Source organism: Artemia franciscana, unplaced genomic scaffold (genome assembly GCF_032884065.1).
Source record: "Artemia franciscana unplaced genomic scaffold, ASM3288406v1 PGA_scaffold_89, whole genome shotgun sequence".
NCBI classification, from domain to species: domain Eukaryota; kingdom Metazoa; phylum Arthropoda; class Branchiopoda; order Anostraca; family Artemiidae; genus Artemia; species Artemia franciscana.
In genome coordinates this window covers 1305074-1332163 of record NW_027062717.1, presented here as the reverse complement: position 1 = coordinate 1332163, position 27090 = coordinate 1305074, and the positions used below count along the sequence as shown (strand labels likewise).

General features: G+C 32.9%; 1 protein-coding gene across 2 annotated transcripts; it reads right to left on the bottom strand.

The window, feature by feature from the left end:
* Positions 1–1186: 1186 nt before the first annotated feature.
* LOC136042258 (E3 ubiquitin-protein ligase rnf8-B-like) lies at positions 1187–5422 on the bottom strand. 2 transcript variants are annotated; one of them, XM_065727209.1, is made up of 2 exons: positions 5138–5422; positions 1187–1923 (listed from the first exon to the last, which is right to left on the bottom strand). In XM_065727209.1, the coding sequence occupies exon 2, from the start codon at positions 1845–1847 to the stop codon at positions 1203–1205; it is 645 nt and encodes a 214-aa protein (XP_065583281.1). In that variant the 5' UTR covers positions 1848–1923; positions 5138–5422; the 3' UTR covers positions 1187–1202. The 2 variants fall into 2 exon arrangements, with proteins under 2 accessions (XP_065583281.1, XP_065583280.1); XM_065727208.1 differs by having other exon boundaries at positions 1187–1949; positions 5137–5421.
* Between the last annotated feature and the right edge of the window lie 21668 nt (positions 5423–27090).

Sequence of the window (27090 nt, the reverse complement as noted above, 5' to 3'; positions counted from 1 at the left end):
AATCTTCACTGAAAAAACAAATGAATAAAAAGCTCCCCCAGACAGGGTTAATTCAAAAAAAGAGAAAAACAAGGACACTTGTCAGATTAAAAAACCGATCATTAACTAAAAAACTGAGCCAATACAACAAATTCTCTGATTAATAATGTTTACAAATGCAGGAATGAAACTCTTGCTGTTTCTCTCGCGGATTGGTGGGAGAGGTTGAAGGGTAAAGACTTTCTGGAAGTCGGTTCATTGAGGTCGGGATCTTAAAGGTTGAAAAGGCGGGGAGAATAAATCTTGGAAACGGGGGGTTTGTCATGGCCTTAGTGAAATAGACCTTATGGGCATGTATTTTACTAATCAAACTCGTTAAAACAATCATTATTTGGTCCAACTTTCTGACTTGCTCGATTTCCGTTTGTTTAACTTTAACTTGACTTCTTTTAGATACTTGACAAGTATATTAGAATTTCTCCGGAAAATATCTAGCAAATCTGTCTCCATTGTTCGGAACGCCCATGCTTCAGGGTCATAATTGTGACCCTGTACCATGGCCCTCTGCTATGTCACATACATGACTATTGACCCCGCTCTATCCATTACAATAACATTTAAGCATTGATTTAGTCAAGCTCATTGATTTAGCATTGACTTTTGATATAGCCATTTTGTTTAACGTAGTTGAAAGGTCTGGAAATTACGGCTTTGAGAATGAAATCCCCCCCCCCCAAGACAAAGGTTTTAAATTATGACTTTGGGGCATATCAGGTTTTTATAGAAAAAGTTGTTGTAGAAACATCAAAAAGGGCTCATTCAATCGGAAATTGAAAGGGCTAATACTCTTTTCAATAGTCGAGAGTAATTGGAGAGCAACTAACCCTTCTCCCACGCCCAACTTTTTACCAAACACTTCTAATAAAAAATTCTAATAGCTATTTTTTCAAAGGATTTGAAAGGTCCAGAAATTTTGTCTTTGAGGATAACAAATCCCCCTAGCCCTCAGGGCAAGGGTTGTATGTTATGCACTGGTGTATAGAAGGTTTTTATAGAAAGCGCTGTCATAGAAATTTCGGAAGGAGCTCATTCGATTGGTAATGAGAGATTCTAGTGCTCTTTCTAAGAATCAAAGTGATCGAATGGCAGCTATCCCCCCCCGCACACAAACACACGTTGTACTGTTCCTAAATGCATCTAATAGAAATTTTGAGTCAGCAATTTTATTCAAACAGTTCAAAAACAGGATCCCAGAACCTTCTATTGCTATCACATAAAACACAGACAACAAATAGATCAGCCAAAAAATCAAGCCCTTTTAAAATTTTAGTTTTCCATTTTTTCTTCTTCCTCTCCATCATCAGACTTTTCAAGTCTTTACGTGCGGCTACAAGTTCATCCCTTTTGGTCATTTCATTTGGATTATAAGCAGATTCGATAATGTTTTGAATACAACCGGCTAAAAGGGTATCTTTGCGACCAACTGTGTATGTGGCCCTACACAGAGGACATTTTGTTTGGTTTTCTTCATTCTGAAGGACGCAAGCTTCGCAGAAAGCGTGTAGACACGACAGTCTAACTGGCTCAACAAATACCTCATAGCAGATGCAGCAAGATAGTTCAGAATCCAATAGGTCAAGCATTTTTTTCTTAAACTCTGTTACTTCTTTGCAAGTATTAAATTCTTCCGGGTTAGCTTGTTTACATCTTTTAATATCAAGTGGCTTCTTCTTAGACTCTGTTAATGCAGTAGAAGCATTAATTCCCTTCGTTTTAGCTTCTTTATGCTTTTTCATAGCCCAGGAAACTGATATTGCAGCAATAGAGGCTGGAATTCCAATGGCAAAACATTTATACACTATATTCATTGCACGCTATATAGATTATCACAGTAAATTTCAATGTCACCAGATCGCTGATTCAAATCGCTGATTGTTGCTATTTCTAGGATACAGTTTTGAAGCGTATCAGATAAAACAAAAATAAAAAAAGTACATATATAACTATGTTATGTGCAAGGGAATCATGATAAATATAGAAAATAATTTCTAAGACCACACTGGCTATGCCCAATGGGGAAAAAATATGAAGAAGTAAAATGGAGGACATTTTCAGTTAGTACAAAAAGGAAGGATATATATCCAGATATTTTGATTGAAACCTCTACTCAACTGTAACCAATATACAAAGTAAAGAATAAAAATATATAGAAAAAAGCTCTAAGGAAACAATTAAACAAAACTCTTGATTTAAATGACCTCTGAAAGTAATGGTATAAGAGTGAATAAATAAAGCATCCAACAACTAATGATTATTGAAACTCAGGAAGTCATTTTTTGTAAGGCGTTTTTAAGCAGTAATACCTGGTAAGCAAATAGAGTTCAGAAAAGCTTAAGAATTGCCTGTTTAGCACCAGAAGGAAAAAAAAATTACTTTTTCTATTAATATATCATTAACTAAACACAGGCACTACCCAACAAGTTTGTAATTTTTTAACAGTAAGGAAGTTCACATAAACACATAATCACATATTTTAAAAATATTCAAAAAGGGTTTAAAAAATGCAAATAGTATCAGGTTTTAGAAACCAGGTATATCAGACCAGCATTCTGCACAGAGCAAAGAACAGGAAACGATAGCATAAGTCGGAAAACTTATAATATTATGATTACAGCAAAAAACTCAACTGAACTTAATAGTAAGGAAAAGGAAAGAAAACGAGATATCAATTATCTTTACAGGTATCAATTGTCTCTGACCTGTTAAAATTGCTGATGCCCAAAATTTGGGATTCTGAAAAGATGTCTTTCATTCTAAGCACCACAGAGCATTAGGCCTAAGAAGAAAAGCTACTTTGAATTCAGAATTAATCCCCTAACTGCAAATAATCAATTTAGTCAAGCTCATTGATTTAACATTGACTTTTGATATAGCCATTTTGTTTAACGTAATTGAAAGGTCTGGAAATTACAGCTTTGAGAATGAAATCCCCCCCCCCCCCCCAAGACAAAGGTTTTAAATTATGACTTTGGGGCATATCAGGTTTTTATAGAAAAAGTTTTATAGAAAAAGTCTATCCCACCCAAAATGCAAGTAAAACATGTTAAACTCCTCATTGTCACAAATATATAATAGTCTTAAGCAGGGCGTGCATATTTCAAGGACTCTGGACTTTCTAGACAAAGGATAGTCAAAACTAAACATTTTATAGTGTATTAAAATGGCTGATTAACTTTGAGATAACACACTAGAATTATTCTATATATAAGGAGGGCTGCCCCCTCTTCATGCTAAATATTTTTTAGTGCTTAAGAATAAACTTCTTTTTTAATCAAAAATTTCTTGCATTTAAGGAGTTACTCTCAAAGAATTGGGACAGAAAGTCAAGTTCAACCTAAAGAGTGAAATATTAAGGAGAAAGCAGGCCCCTTCATATATGGAATAATTGCTGCTCAATATAAGTTTCAATTCTGCTTGTTTTTTATTTAATTACTAATTGTTTTTTTTAAGCTTTAATGTTTTGCTGCTCCTTATTTTTAGTTGTAAAAACTTGTTTTTTTATTTTATTTCTGATTAGTTTTCAAATAATGACAAGAAATTTGCCTCCCTCTCTAAAGATATTTGTTTTTCATTTAATTCTTACAGTTTTTTCAAATCATGACAAAGATCCCCCCCCATTGTGAAAAAAGTTTAATTCCCTTGTACGGTTTGATATTTGCCTTATTAATCTTCATGTCCTGAAATAATGGATCTTTAATACTGTCATCTGTAAATTAAGACTATCTACAATACAAGTTATAGCTAACTTTTAACTGATAGAAAAACTTTTATTTGCCTCTTCATTGCAACTGATTAAACTAAAAAAAGTGTCCCTGTGTCATTAGACACATTGCTGGAATATACTTTCTAAATATTTCTCAATACTTGTTTGTTCTTTATTGCAAAAAAAAGAAATAACATTGGTAAAATTCTAGTTGATTGACTTCTTGCTATCTTGGAAACAGTTTAGGTTAGGAAAATGAAACTTTCAGGGATGGATCTACAGGCTAAAGTATGTCCTGGGAAGGTGTTTTAAAGTACTCACATCTACTCCTTCTCCCTCTAGAGGGCCCTGAAATTTGGGTACATGACAGGTCTATACCTAGGGAAATTTTGACAAAACAATGTTTGACCTTAATTTTCAGTTACTAGTTGCTTTTTCTCTGCCTTTAGTTCTGAAAATACAATTCTTGTTATTTGAGTAGAATTTTGAACCATATCAATATTTTTTTTTATTATTTAGGAAATGTATTTGCATATCTTTAAAACCTTATAAAATGGAATTGAGCAAAGTTATGAAGTTGAAAACAATTTTGTTGTATTTGAATTAAGCAGAAGATGTATTTTGCAAAGTTTCACTTTTATAAAACACATATTTTTAAAGGTCATCAAAGGTCAGGGGCTTCTAGAGGGAGAAGGAGTGGAGGTAGTTGCTTCAACATACCTTCCCAGGACATACTTTAGTCTGTAGATTCATCCCTGAATGTTTAATTTTCATAACCTAAACCCTTTCTGAGATAGCAAGAAGTCAATTAACTAGAATTTTACCATAACATCATTATCTCTCTTCATTTTTGTGAACTGGTACAACTCCAAATCCTTAAAAGTATGAACAAATAGGCCAACAGACAACCATCAAAGCCTCAACTATACCCATTACTTTGTTCTATCATCTCAATGAACCATAAAAGCACAATAGTAGAGAAAGGTCAGATGCTACTAAAAACATGCTTGGTTAAAATACATGGCTATTGTAATTTAGATCATTTTAAATACTTAATTAGCTCTTTTTTCATAAATTTTTCTTTGTAATTTTCTCTTTAGCTTGTTTTGCTGTCCTAGGGGCACTTGCATGCTACCCCTAGATCTAGCCACATTTAATGGAGCACAATAACCTTTATTTTCTTAAAATATTTCCATCTGAGTTGTCTTTAAGCTACAATTTTACCAAGATTAAATTCTACTATTCAATTAATCAAGAACATAAGAAATTTGCTAGGCTAATAATCATTCCTGATCTATTGTAACCTAGCACAAAACTTAAAGAATATGTGAAAATGCCCTGTTATAGACCTCACTTTCGCCCATAGAATGAAACAGATCATAAGAAGATAATTACCTTCTTGACAACTTTTTGCCAAGCAACTCCAAGAAGACCATTCTTTTCTTTTAATTTTCTCCCACGGATGTCAAATGCCTTCCTATTGATTTTTACTTCAAAAGGGTTTGTGGAAACTTTTTCTTTAACATTTAAAATAGGTTTTATATTTTATCCTTCGGCTATTTTATCACTAAGACCTTTCTTTACTTTTTTTTATATTCACAATATTTATCTTAGTCACATCTTACTTCACGTTCTAATAATTTAAATTTTGCAGTGAAGATGTCGCACCATCTATATTTGAAATTGCGAAATTCCGCCATCGCTAACGTTTTTCGACCGCTAACCACAACTGCAATCACCAACGATTGCCACCGCCAACGTATCGAACGAGTAAAAATTTGGGCCCAAAAGAGTAAGTTTTGCTCAGAAAGAGTAAAGTCAGAAAAATCTCTTGCACATGGCTAACACCATAAGTAATGAAAATCCCTGTAAATTTTTCTCTGAAGGCTTTAATCAATATGCCCATAGGATTTTTGAAATATACTTGAAATAAAAAGATGAAAGGGTTCCATATTTAAACAAATTCCTAGATAATAAGTTATACAATAAATCTAAATCCATTCACAGTTAAAGATAATAATATGCTATAAAAGTATCTAAATTTTAACTTTTTTTGTTAGGACATTCGACTGAAATGCAGTTAGAACTATTGCCATCTGGATGAACTGGAACGGAGAATTCGAGGGAAATGACTTTTTTTTATACTTTTCAACCGACTTATAATAAAGCCTTTATCTTATAAAATAAATGTTTCCCCTACATGAGCACCTTCTTCCTCCCATTTTTGGAAAATTCTTTCCAATCTTTCTACAACACGGGTAGCTTTCTAGGAATATCTCAAAAGCATGTAAAGCTGCTTGTAGAGTGAATGTATTGGTTAAAATTCTCCAAGTCCTCTGTTTTATCAGTCAGCACTAAGTTTCTAATAATGGTGTTCAGGTTGTTGAGCTTGAAGTCCTCCACGCTTGAACTGAGAGATCTCTTTCAACACTATATCTTTGATTGTGTGATATTTTTTTGCGGACGATCAAAAGACTAATGGATTTTCTAAATATTATCTTATTCAAAATATTTTGTTTCCTTTTAGGAATCTTGATATACTGACGTTCAATTGAATTAGGCATTTTATTACGGTTCACCTCATTCTCGCCAGCCACTGCATTGGAAGGACAACAACTGCCAAAGCTAGTTGTTGATGTTAGCTTTTACAGAACCATCCACTAAAAACCATCCTTAGTGTACCAATATACTAAGGGTAGCCCAGTGCTAGGTACTGAAACAGAGCAGGGCCTTTGGGCCTTTCCAAACCTTCTTAAATCATTTAATTGGTTGGCATAGACCTACTAATGCGAGTTGGAAACGCCTGATTCCCACCACAAGTACAAGTACATAGACCTAATAACAATATTTGTTGATCCTAAGCTGTCACCATGCTGCTTGTCAGATGGCATCACAGTTTTTATAATTCACTTTTTTTTTGTTGGTTCTACAGTATGGGTTTCATCCAACAAAAATATTTAAAGTCTGGCCCAGGCTGGTGTATAATGTTTTACTTAATTCTATCTGCTTGAGAATAACAATACAGACGTTCCAAAAGGTGTGTTTTGGTACATGTTATTGTGTTACCTCTCAGCGGTATATTGGCAAACACTCTTTGTCATTTCCCAATAAAATGGTTGCGTTTACATGTATGTCAGCTCCTAGGATAACCCTGCTAAACTGCCTATGATTTCTTTTATTGAATTTGATTCTCAACTTTATAATCTGATCTTCTTTTTCTTAAATGGAAACGCAGGAAAGGCGACTGGAAGACGAAGGTAAGGCATAGTTTACAAGGAAAAATGTAAACGGGCCATTACATCCTTGAAGTTAAGAAATTTAATCTTAAAAGCTAGCTTCGTTATATATTTTTCTACGATCAGTTCATTAAAGTGATTTTATCTCAAATTTGACAAAAAGGCGGGATTTTCTTTGTCGCTCGAGTTAAAGAGTGAAATGAAGAAAAAAAAAGTGATATGAAAACACGAAAAAGATACAATTGGGAAATATACTTTACGCAGGGCACCCATGACTTCAATAAAGTTGTATCTCAGATTGTAGAGATTCCCAAAGTGTATACCGTATTCTTTGCCCAGCTCATGTAAGAATTTCACCTTATTGACTTTGCAGCCATTTGTCTGGATGAAATTTGAAGTTGTCAGTAGAGTAACCAAAAAGCGATTGGCCTTAGCTGACCTTTCAGTTTCTTCTATTAATTTATCCTCTTTAGCAATTTCGCATTGAATATCCTTGTTACAAGGCATATCCCCCCGTGAAAAATTCTTCTCAGACAATCTCCCACCACTGAGAATCCCCCTCGAAAATGTACTCTTATATACAAAATTGAGTAGCCAACGGAGAAGTATGAAAAATAAAAATAGCGAAGAAAAGAAGGAGTTTTTGAATATTCTACCTATGTTCCAAAATTTAGGTATAATAAATAGTTTAGAATATCTCACAGTGTTATTTTTTACGTTTTTGTTACTTTAAATTTTTTTTTGTATTTTGGAGGGTTGAGTTATCATAACAGGGTAAGATAAGAGTAAAAAAATGAAAGTGTGAAATTAGTGGCAACCGGCGAAGGGTTGCCCTATGATGGAAGTGTACAGTGATAACAGGCTGGGACTAAGAAGTACGAGTTATTGCTTCTTGTGGACTTGGTCTGGTATCGGCAATTATAGTACGTGATAACAGTTCATCTCCCTTTAGATGAGAACGCGTCAATTAAGCGTACATAAGGTTTTCCCGTCTGAAATACTTTTGAGGGACAATTTTTTTTTCAGCGATTTTTATTTATCCTTTCCTATTTCTATAAAATGTTTCAATGTATTTAAACATTAGTATATAATGTATTTAAACATCAGAGAGCCCTCCTGTAGAGGTCATAATGTCACGTCAATGTCAATCAAGTCATGCAGAATTTCTACCCACATGAGCAATAATACCTCTTTCCGTTCATCCGAAACTCTGTAAGCAAAATATTACTACAGACAGGTTCAACAAAACCACTATTAATCTAGCAAAAGGAGTTCCTTGATCTCAGTCAAACTTGGTCAAAAACTAGTTTTACATTGCTTAGTTAACGTAGTGTTGTAGCAACCTTGGTCGGGCTTACTGACAAAACATCGCAGGTGAAATATTTTGGTCTCGGTTCTTTGCCATCAACTAAAAGTTGTAGTAGTCCACCCCTCAAAAGAAATTATCGAAGCATAGTCCACGGGTTGCAAAATACCAATTCTATTAAATTATTTTTGGTTAGCCACTAAGCTTCTTTTATTCATTCAAGAATACAGATGATACCCTTCCTCATTTTACATATCAATCCCATTAGCCACAAGAAAAGCTTAGGCGTGCTATTTTTATTGTATCATTTGAATATAGGAAGTTTCTAATCTTCTCTTTATGACCTATCTAGTTTTCTTGGTCTCAAACAATTTTTTTTCCAGAATCGAAATCTGTTTGTTATATATCTTTTTTAGCTAATTTTCAGATACTCCTTAAAATTGACTAGATGAATCCAGTGCAATAAATTGTCAAGTGTACTTTTAAAGTTTTTAAATCAAAGAAATAGCTTTTTATTGTCAACGATCCTTTTTTCAACTCTCTCTGTAAGTAAGCCCACAACTAGAAAGGCTTTTCTCCACTACATGGACACAACCCATTCTAATTCTTTGAAAAATCACATATAAAAAATGCAAGTTAACGGCCAACATATCATAAACTCATCCAGTCGCCGTCAATAATTTCCCTGATCTAACTTATAGGGGCCCATGTGTTATTATCAATAAGATGATAAGATCAATGTTTAAATATATGGAATTTTAAGAATGAAAGTGAAAAGTAACGTCACCGTATTCACTCTTCTCAAAAAACAGCAAGATAAAATAAACTCCTTTTCCTGTTTTCCCAGAGCACCAAAAACTTGGTCAACGAGTTTTTCTGTTCTAAAGTTTACTGTAACTTAACCTATTGACATATATGGCAAGTCCAAAACTTAAACTTTACATTTTGCAGTACCACCATTTTATAGTGACAGTGCTTAACAATCACGCCAAAGAAATTTTCCTATTGATATTCTTATGATCTTCTTGAACCTTTCTTCCTGCCCATTATGTTCTTGGTTTTCCTTCCATCAATTATGCCTACGAGTTTGCTGTTAGAGGCATTCTCGCTACGATATAATTATACTAACCATTTCTAACTATAAATGCTATGATAAATTATAAATTGTCAGAACTAACGATGTCGCTGATAAAATAGAGACAAAGATAAGTTTTTGTCTATTTTTTCATTTATTCTATTTCAGGCTCTATTCAAAATTTACCGACACTCCAAGTTAACGACAGAATCTGAACGCAACATTTTCGGGACTCTGAAATTTATTACTTTGTTGTTTTTTTACTCTATGGTCGACATCAGCCGATTTCCACATAGAGCCCAGAGAGTATAAAATAGAAATACTTCCTTGAGATGAAGATAAGATAGTTGAAAGTAGACACAACCTAGTTTGGGATTAACTATGAACATATTTTATTTTAGAATACATTTCCAAAACACAAATAAGCCATTTAATATTAATCACCAAGCAAAACAATAAATAATTCAAACCAATTGAAAAGAAACAAATTCACTTTACACGCCAGCGGGCTTTGGCATTACTCTTTGGATGGCATTCACTTTATCACCAAGAATTAAAGCCATTCCCTAAGAAAAAGAGAGAAATAAGTCAATAATCAGCTTTAAAATGCCCATGCCTCCTTAGAGGTAATGTTCTATAGACATTAGAATGGTCCGGTTACCAAATCGAATAACTTTACAAAAAATGAACAAAACTAGCAAAGAAGACAAATTTCAAATTTCTGTTATAATATTACCAGTCATTTTGTGAAAATCATTGGCAGAATTTTTTCCTTGTTATTGTATTTGCTTCTGTATTTCCACAAGAAGGATCTGTCTTTAAATGTATTACACTCTGAAATTAGGCAAATTTACATCTGAAAAAATAATAAACACGCCCAAATCATTCTGATGTTTATTATGACTCAGTGGTAGAAGTTTTTATTATTTTTCATTTTATAGAAAATTACTTTTTCCGGAAAACGGAATTTAATCAGCCAGGCTTCCTCTTGACTTCATTTCATCAAGACATAATTTGATACAGCGGTGAAACTTCACTTGTTGATGCCACACTGATCAGAACTTCGTGCACTTTGATTTTACAATCAATCACTCCAAAATATTTCGCTAGGACAAGCCCAATATTTAGGGAGATGATAATACAATTTATTCTAGAAAAATCCGAACACTAAGATTTAGTTCAGCATTCAAACCTTTCGTTAAGACTGAATTCATATTTCTAGCTATAAAACATGAGTCGAAGCTTTAGCCTAAATTCATCTCGAAACGCCCCACAAACTTTTATTATTACGAGCGATCGGCAAGTCATCGAAATGGTGACATATCAAATGCCTCACATCATTGCATTTTTTTTTGATGAGCATAAATATACGACAGCAAAAATTTTCCACCATTATTAAATTTCAAAAAAAAAAAAGAAAAAAACTGCTGGAACTTTTCATAATAGGTGAGAAAACATGTGATTATATATTTAAATTTTAAGGCTCATTCGTCCTAGTAGAGGGGGTCTAGATGGCTCCTCATATCCTATTCTGTTCCCAAAAAACCTTAACAAAAATCTAAACAATAAAGAAACCTTAAAAAACTGTCGTTTTGTAACCATAGAAGTCTTGAACACTGGCAGAGTTAATAATTTCCCCTGGAAAATAATAAAATCGAATAAAAGTCATACTTATAAAAAGTGAATATAAAGCATAATTTATAAATGGCCTCATAATTAACTCTCTATGATAGCCATGTCCTGCCTAGTCTTTAAATTCTGGAAACATCATCCAAAATCCTATTTTGAGGTACCATATGGCACTTTATAACGGCTTTATCGAGTCAAATTTACAAAAAACGACAAAATATAAGAATTAGCTTGTAAATGAGCTCTTGAACAACATTCTATGATGTCCCAGTACCCCAATATTGACCAAGAACACAAAGCAGGAGAAAAAAGAGGATGTATCACTGCTACTATTGCAAAACAGCGATTTTCCATCTTAATAAGGAATGGGGCTGTAATTTTCCTGGATAAGGTTTTGACAATGGCGATTCAAAGGGTGTATTTTTGGTTTGCCAAGATACCATTTTCAAATCACATGCAAGTAAAAGACGAGATGAATGGGACAGTTGGAATAGCGCGTAGTACAACTGCGAGATTTAGTCTCCTGTGCTGGGCACAGGGGTTGAGTGAAGTGGAAGGCACTTTAATATTAGCGGTGAAGGTGGTAAAAAGCCAAGCTTATATGAAGCTCACCATCACCCACCTGAAAGCTTGGTTACACAGCCCAACTGTCGTCTGATGTAACTCTTTGCTGACAATTTTAGTAAAAGCAAAGCACCAGTACTTAATGTTTGTTTGTTTGATGCGGGTGTATTGTTTATTGTGTAATATTTTAAAATTAACCGAGTAGATTCTTTGCTAAATAGTAACTATTCTTCACTACCACCTGAAGAAGGACGTGCTGTTTAAGACTTAGGGCAGGCACATGCGACCTTTAAAATTTATTTCTATCAGGGGTCCAATGTCCATTATAAAACAATTTCCAAAAATGAGTTTTCAGACATTTTTAAATGCGTTTAAACTTGTATTTTTCACAAATGTTCCAAAACTCCTTTCCTCTGAAGAATATCCTATGTCCCCTGACTCCCCTGATGTGGGGAGTCAATTATATCAATTTAATTCTTTCCAAATAATCAAACATAGCCTACAAGGGACACAATCGTTGGTAAAGCAGTTAGATCTATCAGTATTGAAGACTCTTCTATGGCTGCAAAACTTCAGTCCTTTAAAGTTTTCCTTATTGTTTTTATTTTTTTAAGGTTTTATTTGAGAACAGAAAAAGTCACAAGAAGCCATCCAGACCACATTTACTAGGACAAATGAGCCTTAACATACCCTCAGTCGTTCCTGAAATTTTACTGATAAGCCCTTTTGACAGTTAGCATGAACATGGCATAATATGATTGTTTCTGGAACTCCTCTCCAAAATTCTGGAGGGTTATGACATCCCCATAGGCATAGTTAACATTTAGAAGATTCTGTTCAAGCTAGCTATTTTAAAATTTTGATCGAATGTTTTTGGAGACAGGGCAGATAAAAAGGGCATGGGAGGGGTTCTGACAGCCCTCCAACCATAATAAAACTTCTACCTAATCGTGTCCTTATAGTTTGAACTTAATACCCTCTGCGGTACTTAAGATTTGCCTTTTTTATAAGACAGATTTCCTTTTCCTAATGATAAACCATTCCTGTAAGCAAAGGATAGACTGCATAACTTAAACTCCTTGATCCGAGGCTGAAGAGGGCATGGCATCCCTAGAGGCATAGCTATTAGACCTTTTGACTAGTTAGAAAAAAAATTACGAAATTTCGACCTTTGTCGAGGAGAGGGGTCACATTAAAAGAGCAAGGAAGGGGGATCAACCCTGAGGGTAGTTATTTGACCTCTTGCACTATTTTAAACAAATTGACTATCTCAAAACTTTTATCGGGTACATTTGGGAAAAAAGTTCTTGTGGGTTGTGGTTGTCCTCCCATCACTCGACTATTAACAGGAGCACTGGAATTTTCAATTCCTAATCGAATGACCCCCTACAAATTCTGTATGAGCACCCTTTCCATAAAAACCTTATATGTTAGAAACAGGCAACTAGCGTAACTTACAGCCTTTGTCCCGGAGGCTGGGGAGAAGGAGGTTGTCAACACCAGATGCATTGCTGGTTGCCCTCCAATCACCTTTGACTCTTGAAAAGGGAGCAAAAACTTTAAATTTACAATCAAATGTGCTTCTTCCAAAGTTTGTACGGCCACCTCTTCCATAAAAACTTTAACTGACATATAAGGCGAATTCGGCTCTATAGAGCTGGTGATAGCCTTTTGAAAATATATCTTATCTTATCTTTATCTTATACACAAAAAACGCGTAATGTTAAACAGTTGTAGTATCACAAACATACGAACTCTTTCTATTCCAAATTTATGAAGAGCAACCAGAGCAAGACGGTTCACTTTGTCTGCTCATTCCATAGTAACAACTCAAACCAGACTGGAATGTTTTGGCGCGTTTTAGTATACATGTCGATAAGTCGGTAATACCAACATAACTGCTGGGCTCAGTTTGTACTTTTATCAGCTACATTTAATATCTAGACTAGTACCAATATTTATGGCAGGACTTATAAATAAACTGATAGACGACAGGAAAAAAGAGAATAAAAAGAAAGGCCAAGAAGGACAATACCTGAGTTTTTGCACAAATTTGAATGTGTCCTACAATAGAACCATTGTTCTCACCTAACGGCTTCTCATGTTGACGTTTGCAAGAGTATCTTCTCCAAAAATTGACTTGGTATACAAATTGGCTGCCACCATATTGCAATCTCCTGCTAAAGTCTATAAAAAGGGAAAAACAGACATTTTCTTTTTTTAAGGAGCTATTTAGGAACTGTTGAGATAGTCCTAGTCACGGCAAAAGAGTGCTGAATAGGAGAGAACCCTCCTGAGTCACTGATGACACATAGGGCGTAAAATAGACGTTTTGGTTGCTCGATCTTTTTCACAGGAACTGGTAGCAAGCCTGTCATCCAGCCATACGACAGCTGAAATCGATCCCTTGACACCGTATTGCCAAGTAGAGTATCAATTCACTCTGCTATTACAGGATATGGCCTGAATAGGTTAGTCTAGAAATACGCTTCTCAAAAATATCATAATGATGACCAAGATAAGAAGTTGTTTAAACCTATATCTTGTATATGAGGAGTGTATTAGAGCTGTGTGAATTCAGCAAATACAGGAATTGTTGGGCCATAAAATACACAGATGTCTAAAATTGACAGCTTGAAAAGGACTGTCATTTATATTTTCGATAAAATGATAAGCAATCAGTTGTTATTGACAATACGAAGGTTAAGCATTACTGAACTGAATCTTTGTTTTGTCATTAAGACTATCAAAATCCATAAAAGCCCCATAGCTAAAAATAGCTTAACTGTAATGACAGTAGGATTACCATGAGAACAAAGTTTATTTGAAAAGTTTTGTTAAAATTATGAATTACAGTCTGTGGCGCTTATTCAAGTTAAGAAGCCCATATCTCAGCATTTGCTTCGCTTTAATACTTAACTAAAAGACAAGAGAGTAAGGGAAATAAAACTGCCGTCTTTATTTATATTAAAAGTTAAGAGGATGCAATTGTTAAGCTCAGTTGGCTTCCAGTTAATAAATATTACGAGGTTATTAAAAAAAAAAGAAAATTGAAGACCCAAAAATGGTGATACGTTATATACAAAAAAAACAACAACAACATGGAACTACTACTACCACTACTAAGGGCTCACAGCGGCACCTAGCCACCTGAGACAAACACAACTTCACACGCTCTTCTTCTTTCCCGATCTATCCAAAGCTTCCCCCTCTACCTCCTCCTAAGCAGTACGAATTTCATGTAAATCCTTCCTTACGATCTCCAACTCGGGGATGACCTGCTTTTCCTTTGGTCCTAGATGGATGGCAGAAAAGGACAATCTTTGCAATCTGAAATCCTTCATCTACAAAACGCGTCCTAGCCATCTCAACCTTTCGAAAACCTTCCAAGAATGCTTGGAAATTTCTTGTCCAAGACCCTAGCAATTGAATGCTATTTTCTTAGTTAAAATTCAACAACAACATTATTACATAGATAAATACGCAAAATAAACCATGCCTACAGGTTTAATTAGATATGACGTGCTAAAAGTCCAAAGAAAGAAAAAGAAGAAAAGATAAAAGGAAAACCTTTTCTGGTGTCAAGCACTTGATATTGGTAGATCCAAGCAAATGCTCTAGATACTTGTGCAGGTCAGTAAGAGTAGTGTTCACAGTGAACTTATTTTCCCATTCAAAATCGGCCCGCATTTGCCTGAAGTCCTCAAGATTACACGCAGCTGGAACAATGTAATCCATGATATCAACATGAATATCATTAATAATGATAATATATCGATCTGATTGAGAGCCACCTACATCATAAACTGTAAGAGAAATAAAACAGTTAAATTCAACCGGATTAGTAAAGACTTTTGAGGTACAGTGTAGGGTATACATACATAAACCCATTAAAAATATTCTAAACATCTAAGTGAACACAGAATATGTAGGATTAATTTCTTAAAATCAAAAAATAATATTCTGATAAAAGATAATAATATTAATCGGGTTAAAAATAATCAGAACAAAATAAGCCCCTAAACGTATATAGCTGCAGTTAAACCACTTATTCAGTCATAATTTTTAAAACTCTAAAACTTCAACATTTCTAATATCAATACTCAAACATGGCAGAAAGTCTATTTTTTTGTGCCTTCATATACCTTTAAATTTATGCATTGGCTGCCACATTTAAAAATTTACCAAAGGTTCTAAAAGATATGCCTTCCTTTCATAACGACAATAAATTTCTTTTTATTTTCAGCTTTTACCAGAAATCTCATGCACTTATGTAACAAATTGCTTTTGCAAATATTTAATAGCTGACTTTCATCACCGAATTATTATCACCGAACTTGATAAGGGGTCCATATCACCTAGGTCAATTTCTAGTATTTGAATTCATTTAAGTAAGCGTGGAGTAGGCTATAACTCAAACTATACAGCAGGTATCTTTATGGAAATTTGGCGTTGATTACGAATATGGAGTTCTTCTGCCAAAAAAACAGAACGCTTTATATTACTACTTAACTCTCAACATAATGAATCACATAAATATATATTTTTCGAGCTATTGAATCAACCAATTTACACGAAATAACAATAAAAAAAGAATATAAAGTGGACCATGCTCATTTTAAATATACCTTTTAAACTTTTGTTCTTAAAGCAAATATCAAAGGAAAATAATTCGATTCTGGATTCCCAAACGAAAGAAGGGGAGGATGGAGATTTCACTAGATATCAGAAAATTAGAGAGGAAAAAAGATAAATAGCTAAATAGCACCCCCCCCCAACCAAAAAAAAGAGCTAAGAGCTCATATGGAACTTGTGACGAGGCCGGAAGAGCCAAGAGCTCATATGGTATGAGCTCTAGCAAAATTCTAAGAATCAATGGATTAATTTAAAAGGAAAATCAAAGGCTTTATGCCGGTTGTGATATCAAATAAGAGCTCTGAGTTACGAGCTCCTTCTAAATATCAAAATTCATTAAAATCCGATAACCCGCTCGCAAGTTATAAATACCTCATTTTTTTAATTTTTCCTCTCCCTTCAGCCCCCCAGATGGTAGAATCAGGGAGAAGAACATTATCAAGTCTATTTGTGCTGCTCCCTGACACGCCTACCAATTTTCATAGTCCTAGCACGTCAAGAAGCACCAAACTCGCCAAAGCACTGAACCCCACCCCTAACTCCCCCAAAGACATCGAATCCAGTAAGGTTACATCAGTCACTTATCTACGACATTTGCTTATCCTACACACCAAGCTTCATCCCAATTCCTCCACTCTAAGCGTTTTCCAAGATTTCCGATTTCCCCCTCCAACTCCCCCCCCCCAATGTCAGAGGATCTTGTCGGAATTTTATATATATATATATATATATATATATATATATATATATATATATATATATATATATATATAGTAAGTATATATGTAAGTAAAAAGAACCTTCTGGGGAAAATGTCTACAGGAAATTTTCCTGTGAGAATCTTCAGCTAAGATGGAGTTACCTGGAGAGAATTTTTTTTTTTGGGGGGGAGGGGAATTTATACAGCAAAATTTTTTATCTTTGTTTCCATGGGAAGGGGTGCATTTCCCAGGATTATTTCAAACACAATCAGAAATTAAACTGAAAAAATTTTTCTCACCTAAAAGCAAGGAGAAACATTAAAAGTTCAAGCAAACTGAAATTATTCACTATATGAGGTGGGTCAGTCCCTTCTCAATCCTTCACTCTTTCAGCTAAAGTTTGACTTTGTGTTGCAATTCTTTAAACTCCCATAAAGTAATAGAAAACTTTAGCATAAAAAGAGAAGGGTTGGAGAGAAGACGGTTTCTTCATATACATTTTAAGTTTTAATATTTTTCCTTACTTTCAGTCTAAATTTTTTTTTATCTAAGAAAATATAAAATACCACAATATATTTACCGTATAATCAGAAGTTTTCAGTTTTACAAGCTCAATGCTACTTTCATAAATGAATATGGGTACAAAGAATTCATCTGAAATATTGTAATTTAATTCCTTAGAGTACTACTTGTTTAGCCTTTGTTCTGTTACGGGGGGGGTTTGTTCAATTATGAGTTTGGTGGGAAGTTGTAGCGTATTTGCTTAAGGGAGGATTGTTGCTATGAGGTGCTTGGGACTTTTCTAAGTCTTGGTAGCTTAATGTTGATATGAGATATGGGAGTTAAATTGCTAACAGAATAAAAAGGCTTTGTAGGTAATCCCCAGTCACTTGGGAGACAGAATTATCTCAGTGATGTTCAAGGTCTCTTAAATAGTATAGATTCCCTTGGGACCGTACCTGAAGACTAGAGGAACTGTACCTGATGCCCTAGTACATAGACAAAAGATGATTAAAGACAATAAGTTTTATTTGCTTACTTGCATACAGCTTTGGATAAAACAACTCCAATAATTTATAGCATGAAAGAGTGCACATGAACACTCAAACTTGACTATCATAAGACTGAATTACCAACTGCCTGTGTCGAGCTAATATAAGTCTAAGACGCAATTTCTAAAAACAAGAACTTGGCGGACGAGCTTGGTGACCTGGGCAGTTGACCTCTACCACAAAATGTTGCAAAACTGCTGGTATTTCCCAATCATGCTACTTTGACAGGTCTCCACTCCCAGGAGTTATCTTTGTAACAAGGATTTCCCTTCTGGTTTTGAGTTAAAAAAAAAACAAAGTTCAAATAAACCAGTAATAGAGATTTGATTTTGATTGGTTGATCCAAAAAGAAACATTTCTACTCTTTGTTTGACTTGTGTTTAAAGGCACGTAGCCCATAAAGTATTGAATAACTGCTAAATTCCAGATTCAATAAGAATTAACTTTAAATCTTTTTCTAAGTTGAAATTTACTAAAGGGGTATGAATGAGAAATTTAGTCCAGAATTTAAGAATTTCTTAAAGGAGTATGGATGAGGGATTTGGTCCTGTATTTAAGAATTTCTAATGGGGTAAGAATGAGAGATATGGTCCTGAATTTTATAGAGAGGGGGGGTGCTGCTCTATCTGTTACATTTCCCCTTTCCCGTTGTAGATTGATGTCCCCATCAATCAGTCTAATCCCTTTCTTTAAACATTGCATTTTTAATTCTTATTGTCTATTAAAAAAAAAATTATTAGAATTCCATAACCTTATAATGATTATCTAAAATTTTATAGATATATTTTCCTACACCTTGTATGGATCTTGCACCTAACACTTATAAAAATTATATAATGACAGCACTTGACATCAACTGTGTTGACACATGAATACCTGGTTCCAATTATTTGTTTTAATTTGAATTATAAACACTTTTATCAATTATATTTAATTTTCAATTGATACCAGGTATTTTAACAATAAATTATGAGAATATACAAAATTATTTAAAAAATCACCACTGGTACTTTTATTTAATTTAAACTATTAATTCACTACTTGGCACTTTAATTGTTCATCACTTATTATTTTGGTATATTATTTTCACACCAATCACAATTTTCGTGTCCTTGCCCTATTTACTGATTGAACTCATATAATGTCATTTTCTAATCTATCACCTTTAAGTGTTTTTGTTGCTTAAAAATTTAGCAATTGTAAAGTCTGTCTTGTTTTTACGCTTTTACAAAATGGGAAGCGCGGGACCCAGAACACCTATCCCCAGCAGTTTAAGTACAAAAGTACAGCCGGTACTACGGCTCTTCCGTCCCGTTCCCGCTCTCTTCTGCATTTTAAGCGTTATTTTTATTGTCTTTAATTCAATCGACTGAGGTAGTATTTAAGACCTTACTTGGCATGTTGATGCATAAGTTGTAAAATTAGGATTTAGGATGTCTTGTTCTAAATCTTTGTCTAGGTCTGTGACGTTGCTGATGTTGGGTTTCCATCTTGAAGTAGGTTATCATCTATGGTGTCTTCATGGGTGTGTGGGGGTTGTACCCGCCGGCTGGATATTACGTCCTTCTAGTCTACGGTGTTCATTTAGAAAGATGAAAAAGATTGTAGTACGATAGATGGCGCTATTGGAGGTGTCACTTGGGTAATAGCTGTCTGGTTGAATCAGATGTGTTTTTCGGGGATTCTTCAGCGGTTGATTAATCATGATAGGTGTTTTTAAGTTTTGACCATGACGTATCGTCGGCCAATGTCAAGAGTATGCCAAATTCTGTAATAAAAATTTCCAAGCAGAATCATGTTGTTAACACATAAAATGATAATAATGAAACATAGCTAAGAAGCATTATTATAACATCATAATTGCATAGCAGTAATATTATTTAAAAATTCAAAGGGAAATTGAATGTATAATAATTTTTGAAGTACATTCGAAGTAACTTGAGGTATATGAGGTTATAGAGTAATTAAGAATATTCTTATGTTTATAACACTAATATTATATCATTATGGTGACATGTAAATATGAAAACACTGAACAAAAGGGGGTGGTTAAATATAAGATTATATAGAGGTCTTAATTTACTCTGGATAATAATTTTATCCAATTTTTTGAACTTCCAATGCACGATTTGCCGAAAAGTAATACAATTTTGCATCGTAGCCTTTCAATCACCATGCCTTGGAATATTTTTAGTTTGGAAATAGAGTAGTAAAATTACAAGAGACGACCTCTTAAATCTCTTGCACATAAGAAAAGAAAGGAACGAATTTTTTGTGCTTGTTGGAGGTCTATATTTACATAAGATTTTCTGCCAAGAGTATTTTTTATGTATATGCCAAAAAGAAATACAGTATATTGCATTATAGCCTTTTAGCTGTTATACACCAACAATATTTCCTACAGTAGGGAAAGGACATGTGAACGTACGGGAAAAGACCTCTCAATTTTCCTGTATTCTTACATCCTCCCTGTTAAAATGGCTTAAATATCATCAGGAGCAGTAGGGTTTAATTGATGCATCTCTTGTGCCTCAATTATATTATTATTTATCCTTCTTCGCTTCAAGAGTTTTCCATAGTTAATTGTTAGTAGCGCTCTTATTGTTAGTGAAATAAGAAATACCATGAATATAGTGATTATAATGTTATACCATGAGTTTGGTGAGAATAATCCGTATTGATTCTCCACGTACTTCAACCTTTGGTCTTCGTCAGTGAATAAGGGTATTTGCAAATCTAATGCTTCCTTTATTTTGTTAATTGCATTGTACCTTTAATCTTTTCTATTTTTGGCCATATGGATGTTTTAGATTCCTCATTGTTTATATTCGGAATTGTGAACGACAAGTTTATTCCTTGAAAGTTTATTATTTTTGGGCTCATGACGTTAGTGCTGGTTGTGATTAGAGGTGTTTGCACAGTTGTTTCTTTAGTTACAAGTCTGCAACCTTGTTTGATTGTAATAGATCCAACGTCCTGTGACAATATTTCGGTTCGATAACTGGGATTATTTTTTTCTGTATTGTTGTAGCAGGATAAGGTTCCTACCGTCTTTTTAGGTATTGTAAATAACCATAAATCGTTCCGTAAATTAATGAAAGTTTCTCTTTTGGTACTTCCTATTAGGGCTTGACAAGAGTCGGGAATATTTTGTTGCTGTGATTCCTTTAGGAACAAATCTAGCATGCATGATCCTATTTTTACGTTATATATAGGTAATGTTAGTTGGCAGACCAAATTTTTAAATTACACACATTCCTTTAATTCTTGGGCATTTGCTAGTGCGTATTTTCTCCTGTCTTGATCTATTAACATATATTCCGCTTCTGGGATGATGCTCATGAAGGAGTTTGTCTTTTTTATGTTAATGGGGAAAGTAGATATTTTGTACAGGTCATATATGGATTGTGGATTAATTAATGGAATTGTGGCTACTGCAAAGAGTTGTTCATTAATCTCAGTGATATGCACCTTTAGTTTAGTACAATATAAAAACAGGTTAGCTACTTCTGGTTCTACTGGTAAGTGGAGACCAAATGTTAAATGAGTTTATATTTCGTTTAGAATGTTCTTAAGGTCCGAGGGATCTACAAAGTCGTAAGAAAGGGATCCTCCTGCTAAATCAAATAATGCGAATTCAAATTTACTGACATCAGTAGCTAAGTTCAACAAAGACATAATAACAATGTCGAGTGACACCATTGTTAGGCTGGAATCAGAGATTAATCGAGTGACACCATTGTTAGGCTGGAATCAGAAATAGTTCATTGTGTTGACTGTTCTTGAGATTTTCTTGGATATGGCCTCAATTTTATCTTTTTGATAGTTGGCGATACTTGCTTGTATTTTTTGTACATGTAGCGTTGCATTCATGGCTGTGTTGAGCCTCTTAACATTATCTCTTAATATATTTAAATCTTCTTCGGTGGACAAACCAAATAGAAGAGATGCAAGCTCTCCTACTATTGGAATTAAACTTGTCGATCTTTTATATTTACTCCTTCGGAAAAATACTTCAAACATACGAGTTGTGCTTTGTTTAAGCTAATGTGTTTCTGTATTGAATAGTTCAAATAACGTTTCCAACCTTTGTCTGTATAGCATAAGGAAAGCCTGATGAGTTGATATTTTATGAGCATTTTCCATGGTTAATTCTAGGAGGGTTTCTTCTTCATTCTTTGCTGGTTCGTCAGCCATGGCTAGTCGTGCGCAAATTTTTTTTACCGTCTATAGTCCAACATTCTCTCCAGTGATTTTCATCTAGGCATTTTTTGTCTCCATCCATACATTGTGTTCTACCATAGTCGGTGTCGACAAAAGGGATTTGCCATCTAACTTGTATTCTTCCTCTCTTCGTAGAAGTCCATATCCAGCTAGTGGATCGTTATGGTTGCCTTACTGTTATTAAAATTTCATCGTTGTTATTTCGCATTAGTACACTAGGGATAGTTTCTGTAGTAATTTCTGACATTGAGGTGTCTAACTCTATCGGTTGTGGGTCAGTAGTTGTGGGGTTTGACGTGGGGAATGTTTCTTCTTCTTCGATCGTTGGGGTATATCCAGTTTCGATTGTTGTTGGTGCAAATTCAGTTTCGGCTGTAGTTTCCTCATTTTGAGTATTGCATTTCCAGAAGGTAGTAGTTTCATATTTCCTTGAGGTACTTTTTGAGGTTTCCATTAATTTGTGATTATTTCGGTATCAGTAGTAAGATGTGGAATACGGGAGGTCGTGTTGATTTCGGTTGTTTCTGTTGTAACGTTTATGAATCTACAGAAGTATTGACATTTGAATTTATATTTTGGTTTGGTGGTACCGTTGGTAGTTTTTGATGATATTTCTATATTTTCAATGTCCTTTATTATTTCTGGTATTTTATTTGTTCGTGTAGCAAGGCCAGATTCAGTTTTGGTTGTTTGGGTTTCAGTAGGAGCGCTTTCTTGTGTGTATAGGGGAATGTCTGTTACATCTTTGTTTTAACTTCTGTTGGCTTTATTTTAGAGAAATTTATTTCTTCTTGTACGGGTTTCTTCTCAGCCGTGTTAGCTGATTTTGGTCTATTCCATAGTTCTTTGAAGAAATTCCACACTGTGGTTAATTCGTTTAATAATGCATATTGTCCATCATAAAATTTTCTTTGTCTAAGTTGTGTCTTAATTGGTTTAATTATATTTTGGGTCTCTTTATTGGTATCTTGGTTTTGGTTTTCATTAATTGATCTCTTTTTCCTTTTTTCAATGGCTTTTCCGAGTCCTATAGCTTTATCAATTTCGGCCATTTTTGCATCAAAATCATCAACTATTTTATTTGTTTTGAGTTTGGGATAGGTAGGTGACGGTGTATCTTTTTTTTCTCTGTGGGTGCTTTTGCTTGCCTGTAGTCCCTTGTCTTATCTTAAGAATTGAAAAATTGATTCTTTCAGGTCATATTTATTTTTCTCCAGTCTTATAACTTGTTGGAAAAACGTTTCGAATGGTTTAGGATCTAGCTTCATAAATATTTTCCAAGCGTTGTTACTAGTAAGAAGTGAATTTCCGTGTTTGAATATTATCCCATGTTTTACGACATCTTGTGTATAGGCACTTATACACATGGTCATCAAAAATGTTAAGATCATCATTTCTTATCTATAATTAATGTTTAATAAATTATTTTTTGAATAAATATGGTAGAAAAAAATTAATTGCGTGACAATGAGATTGATTAAAGAGCATTTGAATTGCTGAGCATAGATTAATCTAAAAGGCTAATAACCTTACAGTTTAATTACCAAGAAATAGTGTTAAAATTGTTAATTTACAAATATCAACAAATATCAATTAGAGCTGAGAAAGGAAGTGATCGTTTTTTCATACAATCAATCAACAATCAAACAGTTCGCGGTAACGAACTGTAATAAGGAGCGACCTGGCTTAATAGTAACGAAACTCTAAAAAAACGGAATTTTGATGCTAGAAGATATAGCAAAAGAATCGAATTTTCATGTTAATTCTAAATATATAACTTTCATTAAATTTAGTCTTTGTCATCAAAAGTTACAAGCCTGAGAAAATGTGCCTCATTTTGGAAAATAGGGGGAAACATCCCCTAAAAGTCATTGAATCTTAACGAAAATCACACCATCACACTCGGCGTATCAGAGAAACGTACAGCAATAATTTGAAGCTCCTATCCACAAAAATGTGGAATTTCATATTTTTTGCCAGAAGATGAATCAAGGGTGGGTGTTTTAGAAGATAAAACAATAATACTTTAAGGGTGTAGTATTAGGTATTTTAATGTGTATATTATCAACAAATTAAAGAACCAACTTGAGACTTGCTAATAATTTATTAGTGACTTCCTTGAAAATTTTATGTTTTAGGTCTGGGATGGGGTTAACTCAAGACCTATTATGTGTTCATTACTTGTTACTAAAGGAGCTTAGGGAGGGGGGGATGGACAGACATTGGTAACATTTACGTTAAAATCATTTAGTTGTTTATAAAAATACCTTGATATTGAAGAAAATAATAGCGCTTGCGTCCAGAGAGAATCGTCGTTAAACTTCTTCATGATTTTAATCAATTAAGAACGAAAACTATCTAAAATTTTGCTAACTAAGAGGAAATTCCTCTAACAACACATATCTGATAAAAGTATGAAATAATTTATTTGTTTGTTATGGGCTGAAGCTTATATTAGTCATTATGTAGGTGTAATAGAAGGGTTGGCCTATTTTATTATCAAAGTTTTGATTTATGGTTCAAATTTGAATTTGGTTAAAATCCAATTATGGATTGGTTAATATAGTCTGGAGCTTAAGATTTTGGATTGTTATTAAATAATAAGATTATACGGCCTAGTTACTATATTTCAAAGATCACAGCTTTCTGGGAATGCACTTTGGGAAATAATTGTAGCTATGCCAAAACTGGCACAAATTGGCTGAGGATGTCATATTGAGGTATAAGGGTTTGACTTTCGAGAAGTTAGCGTTTTTTTTGTACTTGAACTCCTTCCAGCTCAAAATTAAGTAGCCTAATTGGTAAATAAAATAAAAAAAAAAAAAAAAACTTTTGACTTATAATTTAAATTTAGCAGAATTTTAGCCTAATTTAAATGATATGTCGTAGGTTTTTAGTCTCTTTGTATACATAAGCTTATATTGTCTCATAATTAAGAAGAGACTGTATTTTAATCATTTAAGAAAAGTTAAACTATTAGATTAAAAATTTCGAAAAATTTTACAACTTCCCCTTTTTTTCTTTTGCTTTAAAAAAATATTTGTTATAAATTACACTTTCCAAACCGAGCTTTAGACAAAGAGTTGTCTAAATACTCTGGCTTCTAAAATTTTTTAGGCGAAGAAAAATTATATTGAATATATATATATATATATATATATATATATATATATATATATATATATATATATATATATATATATATATATATATATATATATATATATATATATATATATATATATATATATATATATATATATATATATATATATATATATATATATATACAATATATATATATAATATATATATATATATATATATATATATATATATAATATATATATATATATATATATATATATATATATATATATATATATATATATATATATATATATATATTATATATATATATATATATATATATATATATATATATATATATATATATATATATATATATATATATATATATATATATATTATATATATATATATATTGTATATATATGTATATGTATATATATATATATATATATATATATATATATATATATATATATATATATATATATATATATATATATATATATCTATATATATATATATATATGTATATATATATATATATAATATATATATATATATATATATATATATATATATATATATATATATATATATATATATATATATATATATATATATATAGGTCAGTAGCAGCAATGCGGGTTGGACATTTAGCTGCTCCAGCAATAAACCGTGGTTTAGGGCGATTCTTATGAAATTTTACAGTCCAATATAGGAAAGGGAACTTTTTATCATTGTCATTTATTTTAATATTAAAATTTTTAAAAAGTATTTCTTCAGTCTTTGCAATTAAATTCTCATCCTCTATATTTACCTTTTCGTAAACATTAGTTGTGCATGACTCCCTTTTTAAGATTTCACAATACAGCTTCTGACAAATTATGGCAAAATTATTATTAGCTTTATCCACTGGCACAACTACAAATTCATTCTTTAGATTAGCAATTGCTTGTTTAATCTTCGCATTATAAAATAATGATTTAGTGTTACTATTTTTTAAGTTAGAATATATTTTATTTCTTATTCTACTAATAATTAAATTCTTCCAACTTTGAAAACTCTCTTTATTTTTATTCTCTTTCTTACACCACTTATCAATAAATAAATCAAAATCATTTTCCAAGCCATCAAGAACACTCGATGGTTTCAGATGTTGAAAAAGGATTACATTGATATTTCTTAAAATATATATCCATCAGAGCTTATTCTTGAACCTAGTCATGGCGCTGGTCATGAAGATCATTTCTTATATTTAAATATTAATATTTGTGATAATAATAAATTAAGTTTTAAAATGTATAATAAAACGGATGATTTTGATTTTAAAGTGATTAGTTTCCCATTCCCTGAAAGTAATATACACTCAAATATCACATATTCGCCGTTTTTCTCACAGTTACTTCGTTATGCAAGGATTTGTAGTAATTATATTGATTTTCTAAAAATAAATTGATTTTCTAAAAAATTTCTAAAAATAGATGTAAAATCTTAAGCCAAAAATTGATATCAAGAGGTTTTTCTGCAAATAAATTAACTTGGCAATTTAAAAAATTTAGTTTTCATTATAACGAACTTCTAAATAAATATCAAAAGAATTATCTAGAAATACTTAAAGAAATTTTCAGCTAATTTCGGAGGTTCGAGAAATGTTGTCGCAGCGCCATTTATTTTGAATTTTTTCAAATTGAGCGGATTTTCTTAAAAATTAGCCACATGGTAAAGATGAATTCTATAATTGTTTAGTTCATTCAGGTTTTTTGCAATGTGTTAATATTTGTGATTTGGTAAAATTTATAATATTTAGTTTACCTATTGTTGCTAAAGGGAGGG